The 15,696-nt window shown below is 33.2% G+C and overlaps 1 protein-coding gene across 4 annotated transcripts in view; it reads right to left on the bottom strand.

The window, feature by feature from the left end:
- Nucleotides 1-595: 595 nt before the first annotated feature.
- NCAPG2 (non-SMC condensin II complex subunit G2) overlaps nt 596-15,696 on the bottom strand; it is a 104,729-nt gene continuing 89,628 nt past the window's right edge. For all 4 annotated transcript variants that reach the window (XM_077151596.1, XM_077151590.1, XM_077151608.1 and 1 more), the window contains exons 26-29: nt 11,949-12,052; nt 11,012-11,112; nt 9,719-9,818; nt 596-986 (exon numbers count right to left, since the gene is read on the bottom strand). In XM_077151596.1, coding sequence (XP_077007711.1) covers nt 935-986; nt 9,719-9,818; nt 11,012-11,112; nt 11,949-12,052 — 357 coding nt within the window. In that variant the 3' untranslated portion in view covers nt 596-934. The remainder of the gene's footprint in view (nt 987-9,718; nt 9,819-11,011; nt 11,113-11,948; nt 12,053-15,696) is intronic.

The following is a 15,696-nucleotide window of genomic DNA, read 5'->3' on the forward strand; positions in this document are numbered from 1 at the left end:
ACAAAAAGTATGTAGGGTGCTCAATAATTCTTAAGAGTGTAAAGGTGTCCTAGATTGCTACTGAGAGTTTTGCCACACTATAACTTCAGTAATCTCCTGAGAATGTGTCAACTGACATTCAACAGAAACGCTTTATTTCCTTACTACTTAGGAGGTAAGAATATAATGGCAGGTATTGGTCATCGAAGCAACAAGGGTGCAGTTGTGGAACCTGAGAACTTCTTCACAACTTCTGAATTCTTGAGTGTTTGTATGGAGGATAGGATGCGCTACAATTACTGTCCTATGCCATCTTTCAAACTATATGGATGACAGCTAAATAAAAATACCAACATATATTTACAAGGCCATCAAAGATCTCAAAGCTATCTATCATTATAACCCAATCTCATTTTACACAAAGAAGCAGAGACTGTGTTCAGAAACACAATTTAAAGAGTTGTCTCTGAGGTCTGTCTCTTGTGCACCAAGCATTAGCCATTCTACCTTTGCTATACTACTTTAGTCTCTTTGTGTACAAGACAGGTTTAGAAGGATGACATTTTTGTCCCCAAAGGGAAAACTCATTGGTATTTTGAAATAGAATACACAAATAGATATTACCATTGTTTTATTACAGTTTACAAGTAATATTTCATGTGTGTGTTATTTTAAAAACAACAGAGTTTGCTAAGAAAGTTTCTTTTCTCTTTTTCTTTGTACCACTGATTTCAGTACCATTGGTACCTGAGCTCCTACATGTTAAATATATTATTTATGCAGGTTTTGGTCAAATTTTAAGGATTTTTGAGTTTTCAACTCATACACTACCCCACCCCACCCCCAAAATACACACCCTACTCTGTTAAAAACATTAAGAAAATACACATTCATTTCAAATATTTTATATAAGTCCTTATTCCCCTATTTTACATGTCCAAAGATGTTTGCTTGGTTATGAATTCAAAAGTTCACCCAAAGTTCTTGTTGATGATTCATAGAGAAATCTGAAACACAGAAAAAGAAATAATTAGCTACAGAAAAGTAATTTAATTATCCAAATGTATATTTCCACAAAATTCAACCTAAAAAGTTTCCAACCAAACATACTTAAAAAAAAAAGGTTTAATTTATAATTATTTCAGTAACTGTTTCTCTCATGAAAAATGGAATAAAAACCTGTTATTGCAGGGTTATCAAAAGGTTGAAATTAGATAATATGCAGATGACATGTAGCATAATACACAGGATCTAGAGAGCAAGCACTCAGTAAATGGTGGCCATCTCATTGTCCCCAGAGTTATAGTGACTAACAAGTCACTGTACCCCCTTAATTTAAATAAAGTACTATTTTAATAAAGCTTGCTAACATGGTAGTGGTTTTATACTTGTCAACTTTTTTACTCAATAACAGATGCTCTATTACTCTGACACATACCCACTACCTCTAATAAAGTGCTATTTTAGAAAAATCTCTCACTCTCCTCCTCTTGTACCCCCAACGTGAGACCCTTGGGATCCTTTAACTCTCCATCTCCCACTGCCCCATTCTAGGCCAAGGATTGGGCTGATATCATTTAGTACTCTTCATGTTGGAATAATTATTATTCTAATTTCCCCTCAGTGTATCTAACCTTTGAGATTTAAATACATATATTTAAAAGTTTATGGTTCACCATTATTTCCTTTTTTTTTTTTCTTTATTTTCCAGTAACTCAAAGATTCCCAGTGCATTTTTATTTGGCTAGAGTCTTCTCCCGAATATATTCCTTAGTGAAGGCATATGGATAAGCTAATCTCTGAATTTCTGCACAGGAACAAATACCTGTCTTTCATGCTGAAAGATAGCTAGCTTTTAAATTCTCAGTCTATGTTTTTATTGCCTTCTTGTATCCAATATTGCAAATGAGAAACTGGTTTCTATCTGATCTTCTAACTTTGAAACTAACTTGCTCGACTTCAGCAGCACTATCCTTTAGAAATATAATGTAAATCATATGTGTGTTAAATCACATGTAATGAGTGGCTACCAAATTGGACAGCACAAATCTAGAAAGATTTTAAGAACTTCTTTTGAAATTTGGGTCTTTCATCCACACTTGCCTAGTAGTGATTTTTTTCTTCCCAATCAATCTCATCCAGAATTTAGTGGAAGAAAAAAAGAATTTTTAGGTTTAGGGATTTCTTCAACTCTGGAAAATTTTCTATTGTTTGTTAAATTATTGTCTTTCCTCCATATTGGGTCTCTTGGATCATTCCTCCAAGCCTATCTCTATCCTCACAGTCTCTTCATCAATATTTTTGATTGTCAAACTTGATATTTTAGGCGATTTGGAATCTCTTTCAATACTGACCATGCTCTCCAATTCATCCATGAGCCTTGCAGCTCTAATTTCAGAAAACAGACTCTTACAACACTTCCAAGATAACCTCAGAAGTTGCTTTTACCAAAGCTCATAGTGTCTTTGGTTAAACTGCCTGTTATGCAGTTTTCTCCAATGCCTATCTTTGTTCCTACTATGGACAACTGTTCGGCCCAGCCTGTGGTAGTAGGTGACGATCATCAGAGCTCTGCCATGGGCACTTTTCACTTTCCTTGTCCATAGGAACCCTGATCCTCAGTCTAGACTCAGAGAGCAGCCAGGCCTGAAGTTCTTAGATACACGCACGCACACACACACACACCAGAATAAAATTAAAATAAAATTTATTAAAATGTGCTTGATAAAAAAGAAACTAATCTTTTCGGGGAATATTCCTTTCCTTCAAGGCCTAACGACATGGCTTAATGTAGGTGGCTGAATTATAATACTATTAAAGTTGCCTACATATGGGTATAATTAATATTGGCAGATAAATTGCCTATAATATGATTATGGTTCATTTATTCAGTGGAAAAAATTCATGATGTAACTCACCTTAAGAAATACTTCTCTAACCTCAACTTAAAATTTTATTGCTATCTTTGTAAATTTCATAAAAATAATAAATATGGCATACTTGACATTTAAATGTACTACTGCATTGGTAAATGGATGTTGTTCCTCCTGAGAAAATATGCTCAATTTTCATTTTCAGTGTATATTACCTGGGAAAACAGACTAAAGTGCAATGAAAAACAATTTTTATTTAGCACCATACAGACCAGTCAACAAAATGCTAACTCTGCTGGAGAGAAAACTACATTAGTTGTTAAGAATACTTTCACTTCTAAATTAATGTTCTATTCTCTAAAATATTAATTGTACCATAGAGTTCCCAGAGTTTTAAAGATATTTACTTGATCTAATGTCTTAAGTCCACAATTAAATCAGTGGTATTTAAAAATAGTCTTGGGCGGGCCGCGGTGGCTCAGCGGGCAAAGTGCTTGCCTGCTATGCCGGAGGACCTCGGTTCGATTCCCGGCCCCAGCCCATGTAACAAAAACGGAGAAACAGAATATAATAAAAAACAAGAAAATGTTTAAAAAATGTTTCCCTTTCTTCCTTCCTTCCTTCCTTCTATCCTTCCTTCCTTCTCTCTGTCTTTCCTTTAAAAAAAAAAAAAAAAAAAAAAAAAAAAAAAAATAGTCTTAAGTTCTAATTATCTTCCATTAGATTGATTTTTTCCAGATACTTCTATCCATTATTTTTTTACATATGTAAGTAAGAAGCCAATATTTCAGACTCCTTATTACTTATTTTCTAGGTTATTTCTTCCTTAAAGGGAAGCACTTTTATTTTTCACTCTGTGTGTATCAGTTTAGTAGAAAGGATAGCACACAATTGTAGAAATCAACAGTTGTGGAAATGTAGAAACAAAACGTTAATATCCCACATTTAAATTTCATCAATGTCTTTTTCCATATTTTAAGTTTTAAACTTCTCAAGACTTTTTTTCCACTCAATGCTAAATAAGTAATAGCATTCATATATTTACTTTGAAACTATGTGCAAGCGAAAATGAAAGAAATCTCTAATAAGGTGTAAATGTCCCTCTTCAGAAAAACACATACCATTCTACGTCCAAAAAAAAAAAACCCATCCTTGCAAATTTTATGCCATTCTGTAAAATGCTTGGACTTCTTGATTGTTTCTATGGCCTAAGACAGTAACTTATCATTTGTAATTCTCATTTTCTTATTTAATAATTATTGCCTGGTAAAAATATTCAAATTGCCATGTGTTTTCTGAAACATATAAATACTTCTCAGCTTTTTAAGTCAGAAGACCACTATTTGTTCCCTTTTCTCTTGCATACTTAGAAATAAAACAAATTAAGAAAACTCATGAGTTAGTTGCATTTCTTATTTAAATATACAGTTTTAAAGTCTAACCTCATTACAATCTGCATAGTGAATATTTAGTAGCTTTTGGAATAAAATATATAATTAAATGCATTTCCTTCATTTACAACCTTGGTGTATCCAAATCCTACCCATTGGCTTTAAAGCCCAGTTCATCTGTTTCAGCAAGGCAAGATATTAAGCATTGCCGGCAGAGGGCGACGGAGGGACACTGGAGAAGTAAGGGTTTCTGCAGAACACAATTTTTTTCCTCCATTGCTGGGTCTACAGGGACTTGCAATGCTAGTTTCCTATAGATGCCAGCAGCATTTGGCCACAGTTTTGGCACAACAACATGTAGCAGCCTTATCTTCTACACCTGTACAGATATACTTTGGAGATACTGCAGATTGGGCTCCAGACTATCACAATAAGGTGAATATCACAATATAGTGAGTCACCAAATTTTTTGGTTTCCCAGTACATACAAAAGTTATGTTCACACTATACTGTAGTCAGTTAAGCACACAAAAGCATTATGTCTAAAAAACAAGGTACATACCTTAATTTAAAATACCTTATTGCTAAAAAAAAAAATACATGCTATCATCTATGCCTTCAGCAAGTCGTAATCTTTTTGCTGGTGGAGGGTCTTGCCTTGATGTTGATGGCTGCTAACTGATCAGGGAAGGGTGGTAATTGCTGACAGTGGCTGTAGCAATTTCTTAAAATTAGACAATGAAGTGAGCCACATCAACTGACTCATCCACTCAAGAAAGATTTCTGTGTAGCAACAATGCTGTTTGATAGCACTTAATCCACAATAGAAGTTCTTTCAGAATTGGAGTCAAATCCTGACACTGCTTCAGCAACCAGATTTTTGTAATATTATAAATCCTTTGTTGTTATTTCAACAATGTCCACAGCATCTTCACGAGGAGTAGATTCCATCTCAAGAAACCACTTTCTTTGAGCAACTCATCTTGTTCAAGTTTTATCATGAGATTATAGCAATGCAGTCACATCTCAGCTCCATTTCCAATTCTGGTTTTCTTGCTACTAATACCACATCTACAGTTACTTCCTCCACTGAAGCTTTGAATCCCTCAAAAGTACCCATGAGGGTTGTAATCATCTTCCAAACTCCTTTTCATATTGATATTTTGACCTACTCCCATGAGTCAAAAATGTTCTTCATGGCATCTAGAATGGTGAATCCTTTCCAGAAGATTTTCAAGTAACTTTGTCCATCAGAGATCCATCAGAGAGAGGATCACTATCCCTTACGAAATTTATTTCTTAAATAATAAGACCTGAAAGTTAACAGACTCCTTGAAACATTGCAGAATGGATGTTATGTTAGTAGGCATGAAAACATTCTTCTCACTGTATAGTTCCATTAAAGTTTTAGTGTGACCCTGCCAAAAAGCAATCATATTTTGAAAGGAATCTTATTTTCTGAGCAGTACATCTCAACAGTGGGTTTAAAATATTAAGTGAATTACAGTTAACAGATGTGCTGTCATCCAGACGTTGTTCCATTTATAGAGCACAGGCAGAGTAGATTTAGCATAATTGTTAATGGCCCTAGGATTTTCAGCCCTGTTAAGAGTCAGCCTGTCCTGTGAAGCCAGGCATTGACTTCTTCTCTATAAAAGGCCTAGATGGCAACTTTGTTAATAGAAGTCTCTTTCATCTACATTGAAAATCTGTTATTTAGTATAACCAACTTCATCAATTATCTTAGCTAGATCTTCTAGATAACTTGCTGCAGCTTCTATATCAGCTCCTGCTTCTTACCTTGCATTTTTATGTCATGGAGATGGCTTCTTTCTTTAAACTTCATGAACCAATCTCTGCTAGCTTCAAACTTTTCTTCTGCATCTCTCTCAGCCTTCATAGAACTGAAGAGAGTTAGGGCCCTGTTCTGGATAAGGGAATGCTGTGGTTGATTTGATCTTCTCTCCAGACCACAAAAATTTTTCTCATCAGCAATAAGGCTATTTCACTTTACCATTCACGTGTTCACTGGAAAAGCACTTTTAATTTCCTTCAGGAACTTTTCCTTTGCCTTCCAACTTGGCTGTTTGGCACATGAGGCTTAGCTTTTGGCCTCTCAGCTTTGACATGCCTTCCTCAGTAAGCTTAATCATTTCCAGCTTTTGATTTAAACTGAGATATGTGACTTTTCCTTTCATTTGAACACTTAAAAGGCCACTGCAGGATTATTAATTGGCCTAATTTCAATATTGTTGTGTCTCAGGGAATAGGGAAGCCCAAGGAGAGGGAAAGAGATGGGAGAATGATCGGTTGGTGGAGTAATCAGAACATTTATTTTAAAATACAATATTTATCAATTAAGTTCGCCATCTTACACGGGCATGGTGGCCCCCAAACAATTACAATAGTAACATCCAAATATCACTGATCACAAATCACCATGAAAGATACAGTAATAATGAAAAAAAAAGAAATATTGCAAGAATTACCAAATGTGACAGACATGAAGTGAGCACATGCTAGTAGAAACATGGCGCTGATAGACTTACTCAAGGCAGCGTTGCCACAAACCTTCAATTTGCAAAATACACATTTTCTGCAAAATGCAATCAAGGTATAGCTGTATTCTTTGAAATTTTAACACTCACTAGACAATTTTCCTTTCAACACTCACTAATCCATTCCCTTGCAAATAATTCTTTACATTAAACTTTTCCCTGTTCAAAACACTGCATGGTTTCTGTCTCCTGACTAGGACCTGTCTCCTAACTAGGTAGTTAGATTCAGGTGTCAACTTGGCCAGGTGAAGGTGCCTAGTTATATTGCTGTGGACATGAGCTGATGGCATGTGAACCTCATCTGTTGCTGATTACATCTGCAGTCAGCTAGGAGGCATGCCTGCTGCAATGAATGATGTTTGATTTAATTGGCTGGTGTTTAAATGAGAGACTCAACGTAGCACAGCCCAAGCAACTTAGCATACCTCATCTCAGCACTCACAGCTCAGCCCAGGCCTTTGGAGATGCAGAAAGAAATCACCCCGGGGAACGTTGTTGGAACCCAGAGACCTGGAGAGAAGGCCAACAGAGATCACCCTGTGCCTTCCCACATATGAAAGAACCTCAGTTGAAAGTTAGCTCTCTTTCCTCTGAAGAACTAACGAAATAAATCCCCTTTCATTAAAAGCCAATCCATCTCTGGTGTGTTGCATTCAGGCAGCTAGCAAACTACAACAACCTGACAAACACAGAAAAAGATGTAACATAGAAATACTGACCCAAACAAAGCTGGTGCAGCTAGAATATCAGATAATATGAACTTTTAGAAGTATTATTAAAGATAAAAAGGGAGTCTTTGGAAAAATAAAAGGTTAAAGTCATCAACAAGATATAGCAGTTCTAAATTCCTATGCATCTAACATCAGAAGCACAAAATATATATAAAGCAAAACTGACCTAAAAACTAGAATTAGACAAATTCACAAGCACAGTAAAATATTTTAACAAAAATCTCAGTAACTAGTAGAATACATGATCAAAAAAACAAAATAAAAAAAACTATAAGACTACAGAAAAGTTGAAGCAACACCATTAATAAACTTGGCCTGACATATATATAAGACTATACCTGTCATCTATAAAATATTTTTCTAATGCACATGGAATATTTATAAAAAACTGATCATATGCTAAGACATAAAGCAAGTCTCAACAATACCATAATCAAAGAAGAAAGCACTACTGCTACAGACAACTATGTGGATGGACCACATAAACCTGACACAAAACTCAAATCTATTAGTCCATTTACAGAAAGTCCAAACCTGGGGAAAATTAATCAAGTTATTAGAGCCTCGATAATTGCCTTCAAAGAGGTAGAAAGTGGTAGTGAGAGGGAGATGCACTGGAGATTTCTGAGTTCCTACAAAATCGCATCTTAAAATTCAGGTATTGGCTTGTGATGTATGTTCAAATTTAAATACCACATATCAATTTTCTAAGTTCCTAACAACTGGATAAAAGACTTACACATTTTTTAATCTGAATTAAGTCACAAATTAAACAGTTTTTTTTACTTCAATTTTTGAACAGATCTCAAGTGCATAAAATCTCAGTTCCATTCTTATTTATTCTTATAAATAAATTAGATAACAAGTAATAAAAATACATACAGTAATCTTTCAGTTAACTTTAATTCCCAATTTCCAAATTTATTTGTTAACCTAATTTTCTATAAAGTGAGCATTCAATATATTTATAGAGAACAAGTTAATCTACAAAAGCTATTCATTCTTTAGAAGTTTATCCAGAAATTAGCAATTTAGAATTTAGAAAGCCCTCTGCCAAAGGATAAAGTGGTAGTTTTCAAGGTATATATAAAACAATTATATTAGCTTATCTAATTCAATTCAGAATTCCCTAACATTTAACCTTATTTATGCCTTGTTCTGGTTTGTTAGCTTGCTGGAATGCAACACACCAGAGACGGATTGGCTTTTTTGTTAGTTCTTCAAAGGAAAGAGAGCTAACTTTCAACTGAGGTTCTTTCTTATGTGGGAAGGCACAGGGTTATCTCTGCTGGCCTTCTCTCCAGGCCTCTGGGTTCTAACAACGTTCCCCAGGGTGATTTCTTTCTGCATCTCCAAAGCCTGGGCTGAGCTGTGAGTGCTGAGATGAGGTATACTGAGCTGCTTGGCTGTGCTACATTGAGCTCTCTCATTAGGCACCAGCCAATTAAATCAAACATCATTCATTATAGCAGGCATGCCTCCGAGCTGACTGCAGATGTAATCAACAACAGGTGAGGTTCATGTACCACTGCTCATGTCTACAGCAACAGAACTAGGCACCTTCACCTGGCCAAGCTGACAACTGAATCTAACTACCACATCCCTCAAAACAGCATGGAAAAAATTGTTCTTGTGGCTGATCTGAATCAAATACAATTTACACAAGAACATGCATAGCTTGCCAAAAATACTACATAGTAGCTGACTGGAAAACTAGTTCAATGAACATATCCCTAGGCAACAACTGGTCACCTAGAAAGAAAAAATATATTTCTTCTGAAGCTCTGGAGGGAACCTTTCCTATCTCTGTTGTATTTAATTTCATGGACTAGGTATTTAATACCTTGGGAAATGACCAGGGTTGAAAAACATAATAACCACCAAAAATAATCTGCCTAGTTTCTCTCATGTTTCTTCATAAAATCATATAAAGTAAGTGTTTGTATGCCCTTAGTTTTCTAGAGCAGAATTTAGCAAATAATAGTTTTGTTTTTTGTTTTTGAAGTCAGAGTTAATACGTAAATTACACATACATCTCAAAGGGTTTTGCACACAGAAACACTGTGTGCAAGTTTTCTTACTGCATGGTCGTAAACAGCAAAAATGGAAACAATATAAAATATACCTAAGTAATAACTAGTAGTTTGCAGGTAACTGCATCTGGAATATACCTTCCAGCTCTTTACCTTTCAATGCTATCCTCTTCCAGAGTAATTTCCATGAATGTCTTTAGTTTTCTCTGAACTGTGGCTGAAACCTCCTTCACCTTTGAACTCTTATGTTTACCTATGGAAAAATTATATTAAAAGACAGAGAAAAGATTTTAACACTACTATACAAAATGCTAAACACTTAAGTACAATTTCAATAATCCTGAGCTTCCCCATACTTCCCTTCTGAGTTAACTTGCTAACTTATTGCTCTGCAAATAGCAACTATCTCCTTCACAAAGATATTGTGAAAATCAAATGAACAGATATAAAAGCACTTTACTGGCTATAAAGTACACTTCAAATGTACATATTCACATGAAGCCATTATGGGAATTATTCTATTTATACCATCACAGACCTAATGAATATACATATATATCAGAAAATGGCAATAATCATTTCAGAGAAATAGATTTGTTTAGCAAGTATTTACTAAATATTTATTAAGTACCTATTTGTTAAGCAAATATTTATTAAATAGTCATCTACATCACAAACATGATCCTCACACATCTTTCCATTTAGTGAACTTTTCCTCATTCTTTAGATCTATATCAGCACAATGGTCATTATCTTAAAAAATGTTTCATGATGGCCTGCCTAGGTCCAACTATTTTAAAATATTATAAATCTCATGTATACTATGCAATCAGACTTATGGAAAGAGCTTGTAATGACAAGAGCATTCTCTTATCTAGAACATATTACCTTAAAAAATAATGCTTAACATTATTAAACCTGAGGAAAACATATTGAAATTTAAAGGTAGTCAACCTGTAGGGATGTTACTGTATTTATACTAAGAGAAGCATTTTTTAGTTATCTCCAATTAGTTTTCAAGCACTATTTCAACTAGCTGAGACATCTAGAAATAGATTGATTAAATATTAACACCAAAACATTAGCAAAAATAAATTCAAAAATTTTAATTTAGACAATACATGACAAATCGGTAGATATTCAATTTGGCAGCACAGAATGGGAATACTTAGATGGGTCCAGTGGGGAAAGTGGAAAGGTGGAAAGGAAATGCACTAGAGAAGAGCTAATTAGTTTAAAAACAAGGACAGCATTAGGTAAGTAAAGGAAATCCAAGTAGATGGCACTATGTTCAAAGGGCATGAGAAAGCACGGTGTCTGAAAGGAATTATAACTGGGGAGTCATAGTCAAACATAAAGAGTTGAGTTTCCAAACACTCCATTAACAGTTTTGGGTGAAATTTAACTAGCAATATTCCAGATGATATGAGAGAACATTTAACCAACCTTTATTAATAGTCAAAATAATGTGCATAACAGCTGTGAGGCATACAATGCCTTCAATGTCATTGGAAGTAACGCAGGCCTTTAATTCATCTAAAAATGATCTGTAAACAATTTAAGAACATTTGAAATTAATCTATAGCATATACTTTAATATTTTAGAAAGATAAATACAGCCAAGGTTCAAATATATGTATATATATTATTTATATAGCTACAGTTTATCAATAACCATGAATTCATGTTTTCAGATAACATGGGAAGTTGATAAAACTTTTTCCATGCTTTTCACTATGTATTCACCAAATCATATAAATATTAAAATCAGATAATGCTGCTAAAAAGATAATAAAACTGTTGTTAAAAAAAAGCCACACTGTATTCCTACAATAAACATACACAAAAATAGTTAATATGTAGTTGAGAGATAATTAATAATTACTACAGATGTTTTTAAAATTTTTAATTGAACATAATTCACTATTAAAATTCCATTTATAATCAGTCAATCCTGTATGTACCACAATAACTTTGGAAATTTCAAACACAGAAATAATTGGAGAAATGAATAACAACTGCATGTTGAATGAAAACTATACTGGTGTTTAACTTAGTTAAGTATTTTTAAAGTATATTTCATAAGAACTATTTCTTACACCTTATTAATACTTTAAATGTTTCCTTCTAACTGAATTTTAGTTATAAGCATAATTAAAGCTATTCAGGTGAATACATTTAATAAAACATTAGAATTTCTTGTGTATAAGTTTAACACTTATTTTCAATAACTGACAAAATGAGAGAAAATTCTATGGAGCAATAGAATATTTTTTTCATACCAAAAAGTATATCTTAAAAAATGTTAAGAGTAAAAATAGCAAAGCTGTCAAGAGAGCTTATATCCACAACAGGAATTTTAGAATAGTAAAGAAAAAATTACCTGGTCACATCTGAAGACTTCATGATTATTCCTATTAAACACCTTGAAAATGGTGGAAGGTCTGAAAGGCACTCTGGTGGAGTAAGCTCTTTTATATCAGAAGCCTACAAAAAACGTTTCAAGTCAATAATTTATAAATTGAGACTGGGCTAACTACTCATTTTGGGTTTTCTTCATCACTTGAGAACGGACTTGCAAAAACTCATAATAATGATCTTTATTAAACTGTTGAAATTTCCACAATGATCACAAATAAACTATTATTACATACAGGGATATCTTAAGCCTTTTATCAACATGATATCTTCTACAAATAATGTGATTCTATGCTAAGCAAATTCAACTCTTTGTTCTTATTCTCTATCACAGCTTCTCAATCTCAGCAGTACTTACATCCTAGGCTGGATGATTCTTTGTTGTGGAGGGCTATCCTGTGCATACTAGGATGTCTGGCAGAGCCCCTGCCTTTTTGCCCCTAGTTGTAACAAAAATGTCTCTGTGGGGTCAAATGTACCCTGATGAGCAAAATCATCCCTGGTTGAGTACTGCTGATCTAGAGCCACAAAAGAAGTACTGCTTAGATTTGTGCTTGTTATTCTAAAACCTTAAGAATTTATACATTGTTCATTATTTGTGTATCAACTCCACATGCAAATGGCTCCTCAGAAAGTCTAAATCTAGAATTCTTGTTCCAGGAAGGAACTTATATCTTTGTTTTTCGATTCACTGAGGAGTAAATATGCCCACCCTTATCTTTCCACCACTATCTTGTATCTAATTTTTTTTTACTATTATTTTTTTCCATATTTCCTTTCCTTACTTACTGAAGTCAATCATCTATGTAAAATATAACTTTCCCAGTAAAATGCTAAAGTTTAAAAATAAATGTTGCAATGCATTTCTGATGAGAAAAGACTACTGATTGGTTAAAATAATAATTATGAAATTTTTAGCATTTGTAGGGTAAAATATATGACAAGAATAAAAGAGACAGGAGAATACTAATCGGAAGGATATAGTAATAAGATTTTTATGTATACATGTACTAGCATAATTTCTGAAGTTAGACTGTAATGAATTAAACATGCATACTGAAATCTCTAGAGAAACCATTAAAACGTTTACACAAAGGATAATGTCAACAGAAAAGGTAAAATGGAATAGTAAAAATTACTTGATTCATCAAAAAATGGCAGGAAAGGAAAAAGTAGGACTAATAGAGCAAATGAGATTAATGGAAAACAAACACCCAGATAGTAGAACTAAACCCAAACATATCAATAATTACAGTAAAATGAAATGAACTAAACATCCCAAGTAAAAAAGCAGACTGTCAGACTGGATTAAAAAAAAAAAAAGGCCCACCTATATGTCTTTAAACATAAAGACAGTGTAAAAGGATAAAAAGATATATTAATCAAACATGAAAAATAAGGAAGTTGATTTGATTGTATTTGTATCAGAGAAAGCAGACTTCAAGAATTCAAGATTAAAAGTATTACCAAGGGCGGGCCGCGGTGGCTCAGCGGGCAAAGTGCTTGCCTGCTATGCCGGAGGACCTCGGTTCGATTCCCGGCCCCAGCCCATGTAACAAAAAACGGAAAAACAAAATACAATAAAACAAGAAAATGTTTAAAGATGTTTCCCTTTCTTCCTTCCTTCCTTCCTTCTATCCTTCCTTCCTTCTATCTGTCTATGTTTCCCTTTCTTCCTTCCTTCCTTCCTTCTCTCTGTCTTTCCTTTAAAAAAAAAAAAAAAAAAAAGTATTACCAAGATAAAGAGGGATATTTATTAATACTATAATGGCCAATTTTTCAAGAAGTTATTAGTTCATCATCAAGAATTCATAAGTGAATTCAGCAAAGGTATTGGATACAAAATCAATAGGCAAAAATCAATTGTAAAAGGGCATTTGTGGGGGAAAAAAGGGTGAAATTCAATAATGTCTATAGCTTAGATGATATTATTATATCGATGTTATTGCCTGGTTTTGGTAATTGTACTATAATATGTAAGATGTTAACATAAGTGGAATCTGGACAAGGGGAATATGAAAATTCTACTATCTTCTTTTTTACAACTTTTATGTTAATTCAAAAAGTTCAAATTTTAAAAAGTTAATCAATTATTTCTCTACATTAAAAAAACAGGAAAATAAAATTTGACAATATTTACAATAGCATCTAAAAGCATAAAGTTTTAGGGATAAATTAACTAACACTGTCTAAGATCTCAATATTGAAGTTATAGTGGATCTTGATAAATGGAAGTATACACTATTTGCATTTACCAGAAAATGCAATACTAGGATTTCAATTCTTCCCACACTATAGAGTCAAAGAAATCACAAACAAAAATCCAGCTGTTTTTTTATAGAAACTAACAAACTGATTTAAAAACTTTTACCTAAAAAAGCTAAAACAATCTAGAAAAATAAGAACAAAGTTGAAGAGTTACAGTACATTGTTATAATGAATCTTAAAGCTACTATAAATGAAGACGATGGACACTGGTAAAGGTTTGACAAACAAACCAATGGAACAAAACAGATTCAAGAAATTAATCTACAAATTATTTTTGGCAAGGGAGCCAGAACAATTTAATGGGGAAAAGAAACTTCTAAGCAGATGCCTGAAACAACTGGCTATCAGAGTTGACAGGGGGAGGATACTGGAAAAATCTCTACCCCTACTTTATATATACACACAGAAGCTAAACTATAAAGCTTCTAGAAGTACAACCCAAACAGCAAACCTTATTGTAAACAATAGACTATAGTTAATAGGACAATTATAAAAACATTCTTTCATGAATTGTTAACAAATAATAGGGTGGCATATAGGAACTCTGTATTTTATGCATAATTTTTCTGAGAATCTACAACTTCTTTAAAAAAAAGGCAAATAAAAAGATAGAATGTCATCAAGACAATGAAATAGACAAAGGTTATTTTAGAAAAGAAAGCATTAACCATAAAAAATGATTAATTCATTATCATAAAAATAAAAAGTATTTGCTCATCAAAAGACACCGAGAGAAATATTTGCCACACATGTAGCTCACAAAGGATTTGTATACATAACATAAAAAAAACAACTCAATAATAAAAATATAAAAAAATATAAATATATATAACAAAATAGTTTGAACAGACACTTCACAAGATATGAATGGTTAAGAAGCACATGAAAAATGCTCAACATTATTCATAGGGAAATTTAAATTAAAATCAAATTAGATACTACTACACACCCCTCAGGATGACTAAAATTAAAGACTTTTAAAAACAACAAATGTAACAAAGATATGGAGCAATTGAGACTTTCACACATAACCGTGGAGTATAAAATGGTAAAATCATTTTGGAAAATTGGTGGTTTCTTAAAAAATTTTATACTACTATATTAAATGTGTGTATGTATATAGTTCTATATATATGTAGTTCTATATAATACTAGCAATTGATATTTATCCAAGAAAAATGAAAACATATGTCTACATAAGGACTTATACTCAAATATTCATAGATTTATTCATAATAACTAAAAATTAGAAACAGCCCAGATGTTCTTCAAAGAAGAAATAGTAAATAAACCATGGTATATTCATTCAATGGAATACGACTCAGCAATAATAATGAATGGATTACTTATACACAACGTAACAAGAATAACCCTTATGGTGAATGAAATAATAAAGACAGAGTACTAAGAATACCATGTAATTCCATTTATAAGATGTTTTAGAA

This window comes from Tamandua tetradactyla, chromosome 1 (assembly GCF_023851605.1).
Source record: "Tamandua tetradactyla isolate mTamTet1 chromosome 1, mTamTet1.pri, whole genome shotgun sequence".
Classification (NCBI taxonomy): domain Eukaryota; kingdom Metazoa; phylum Chordata; class Mammalia; order Pilosa; family Myrmecophagidae; genus Tamandua; species Tamandua tetradactyla.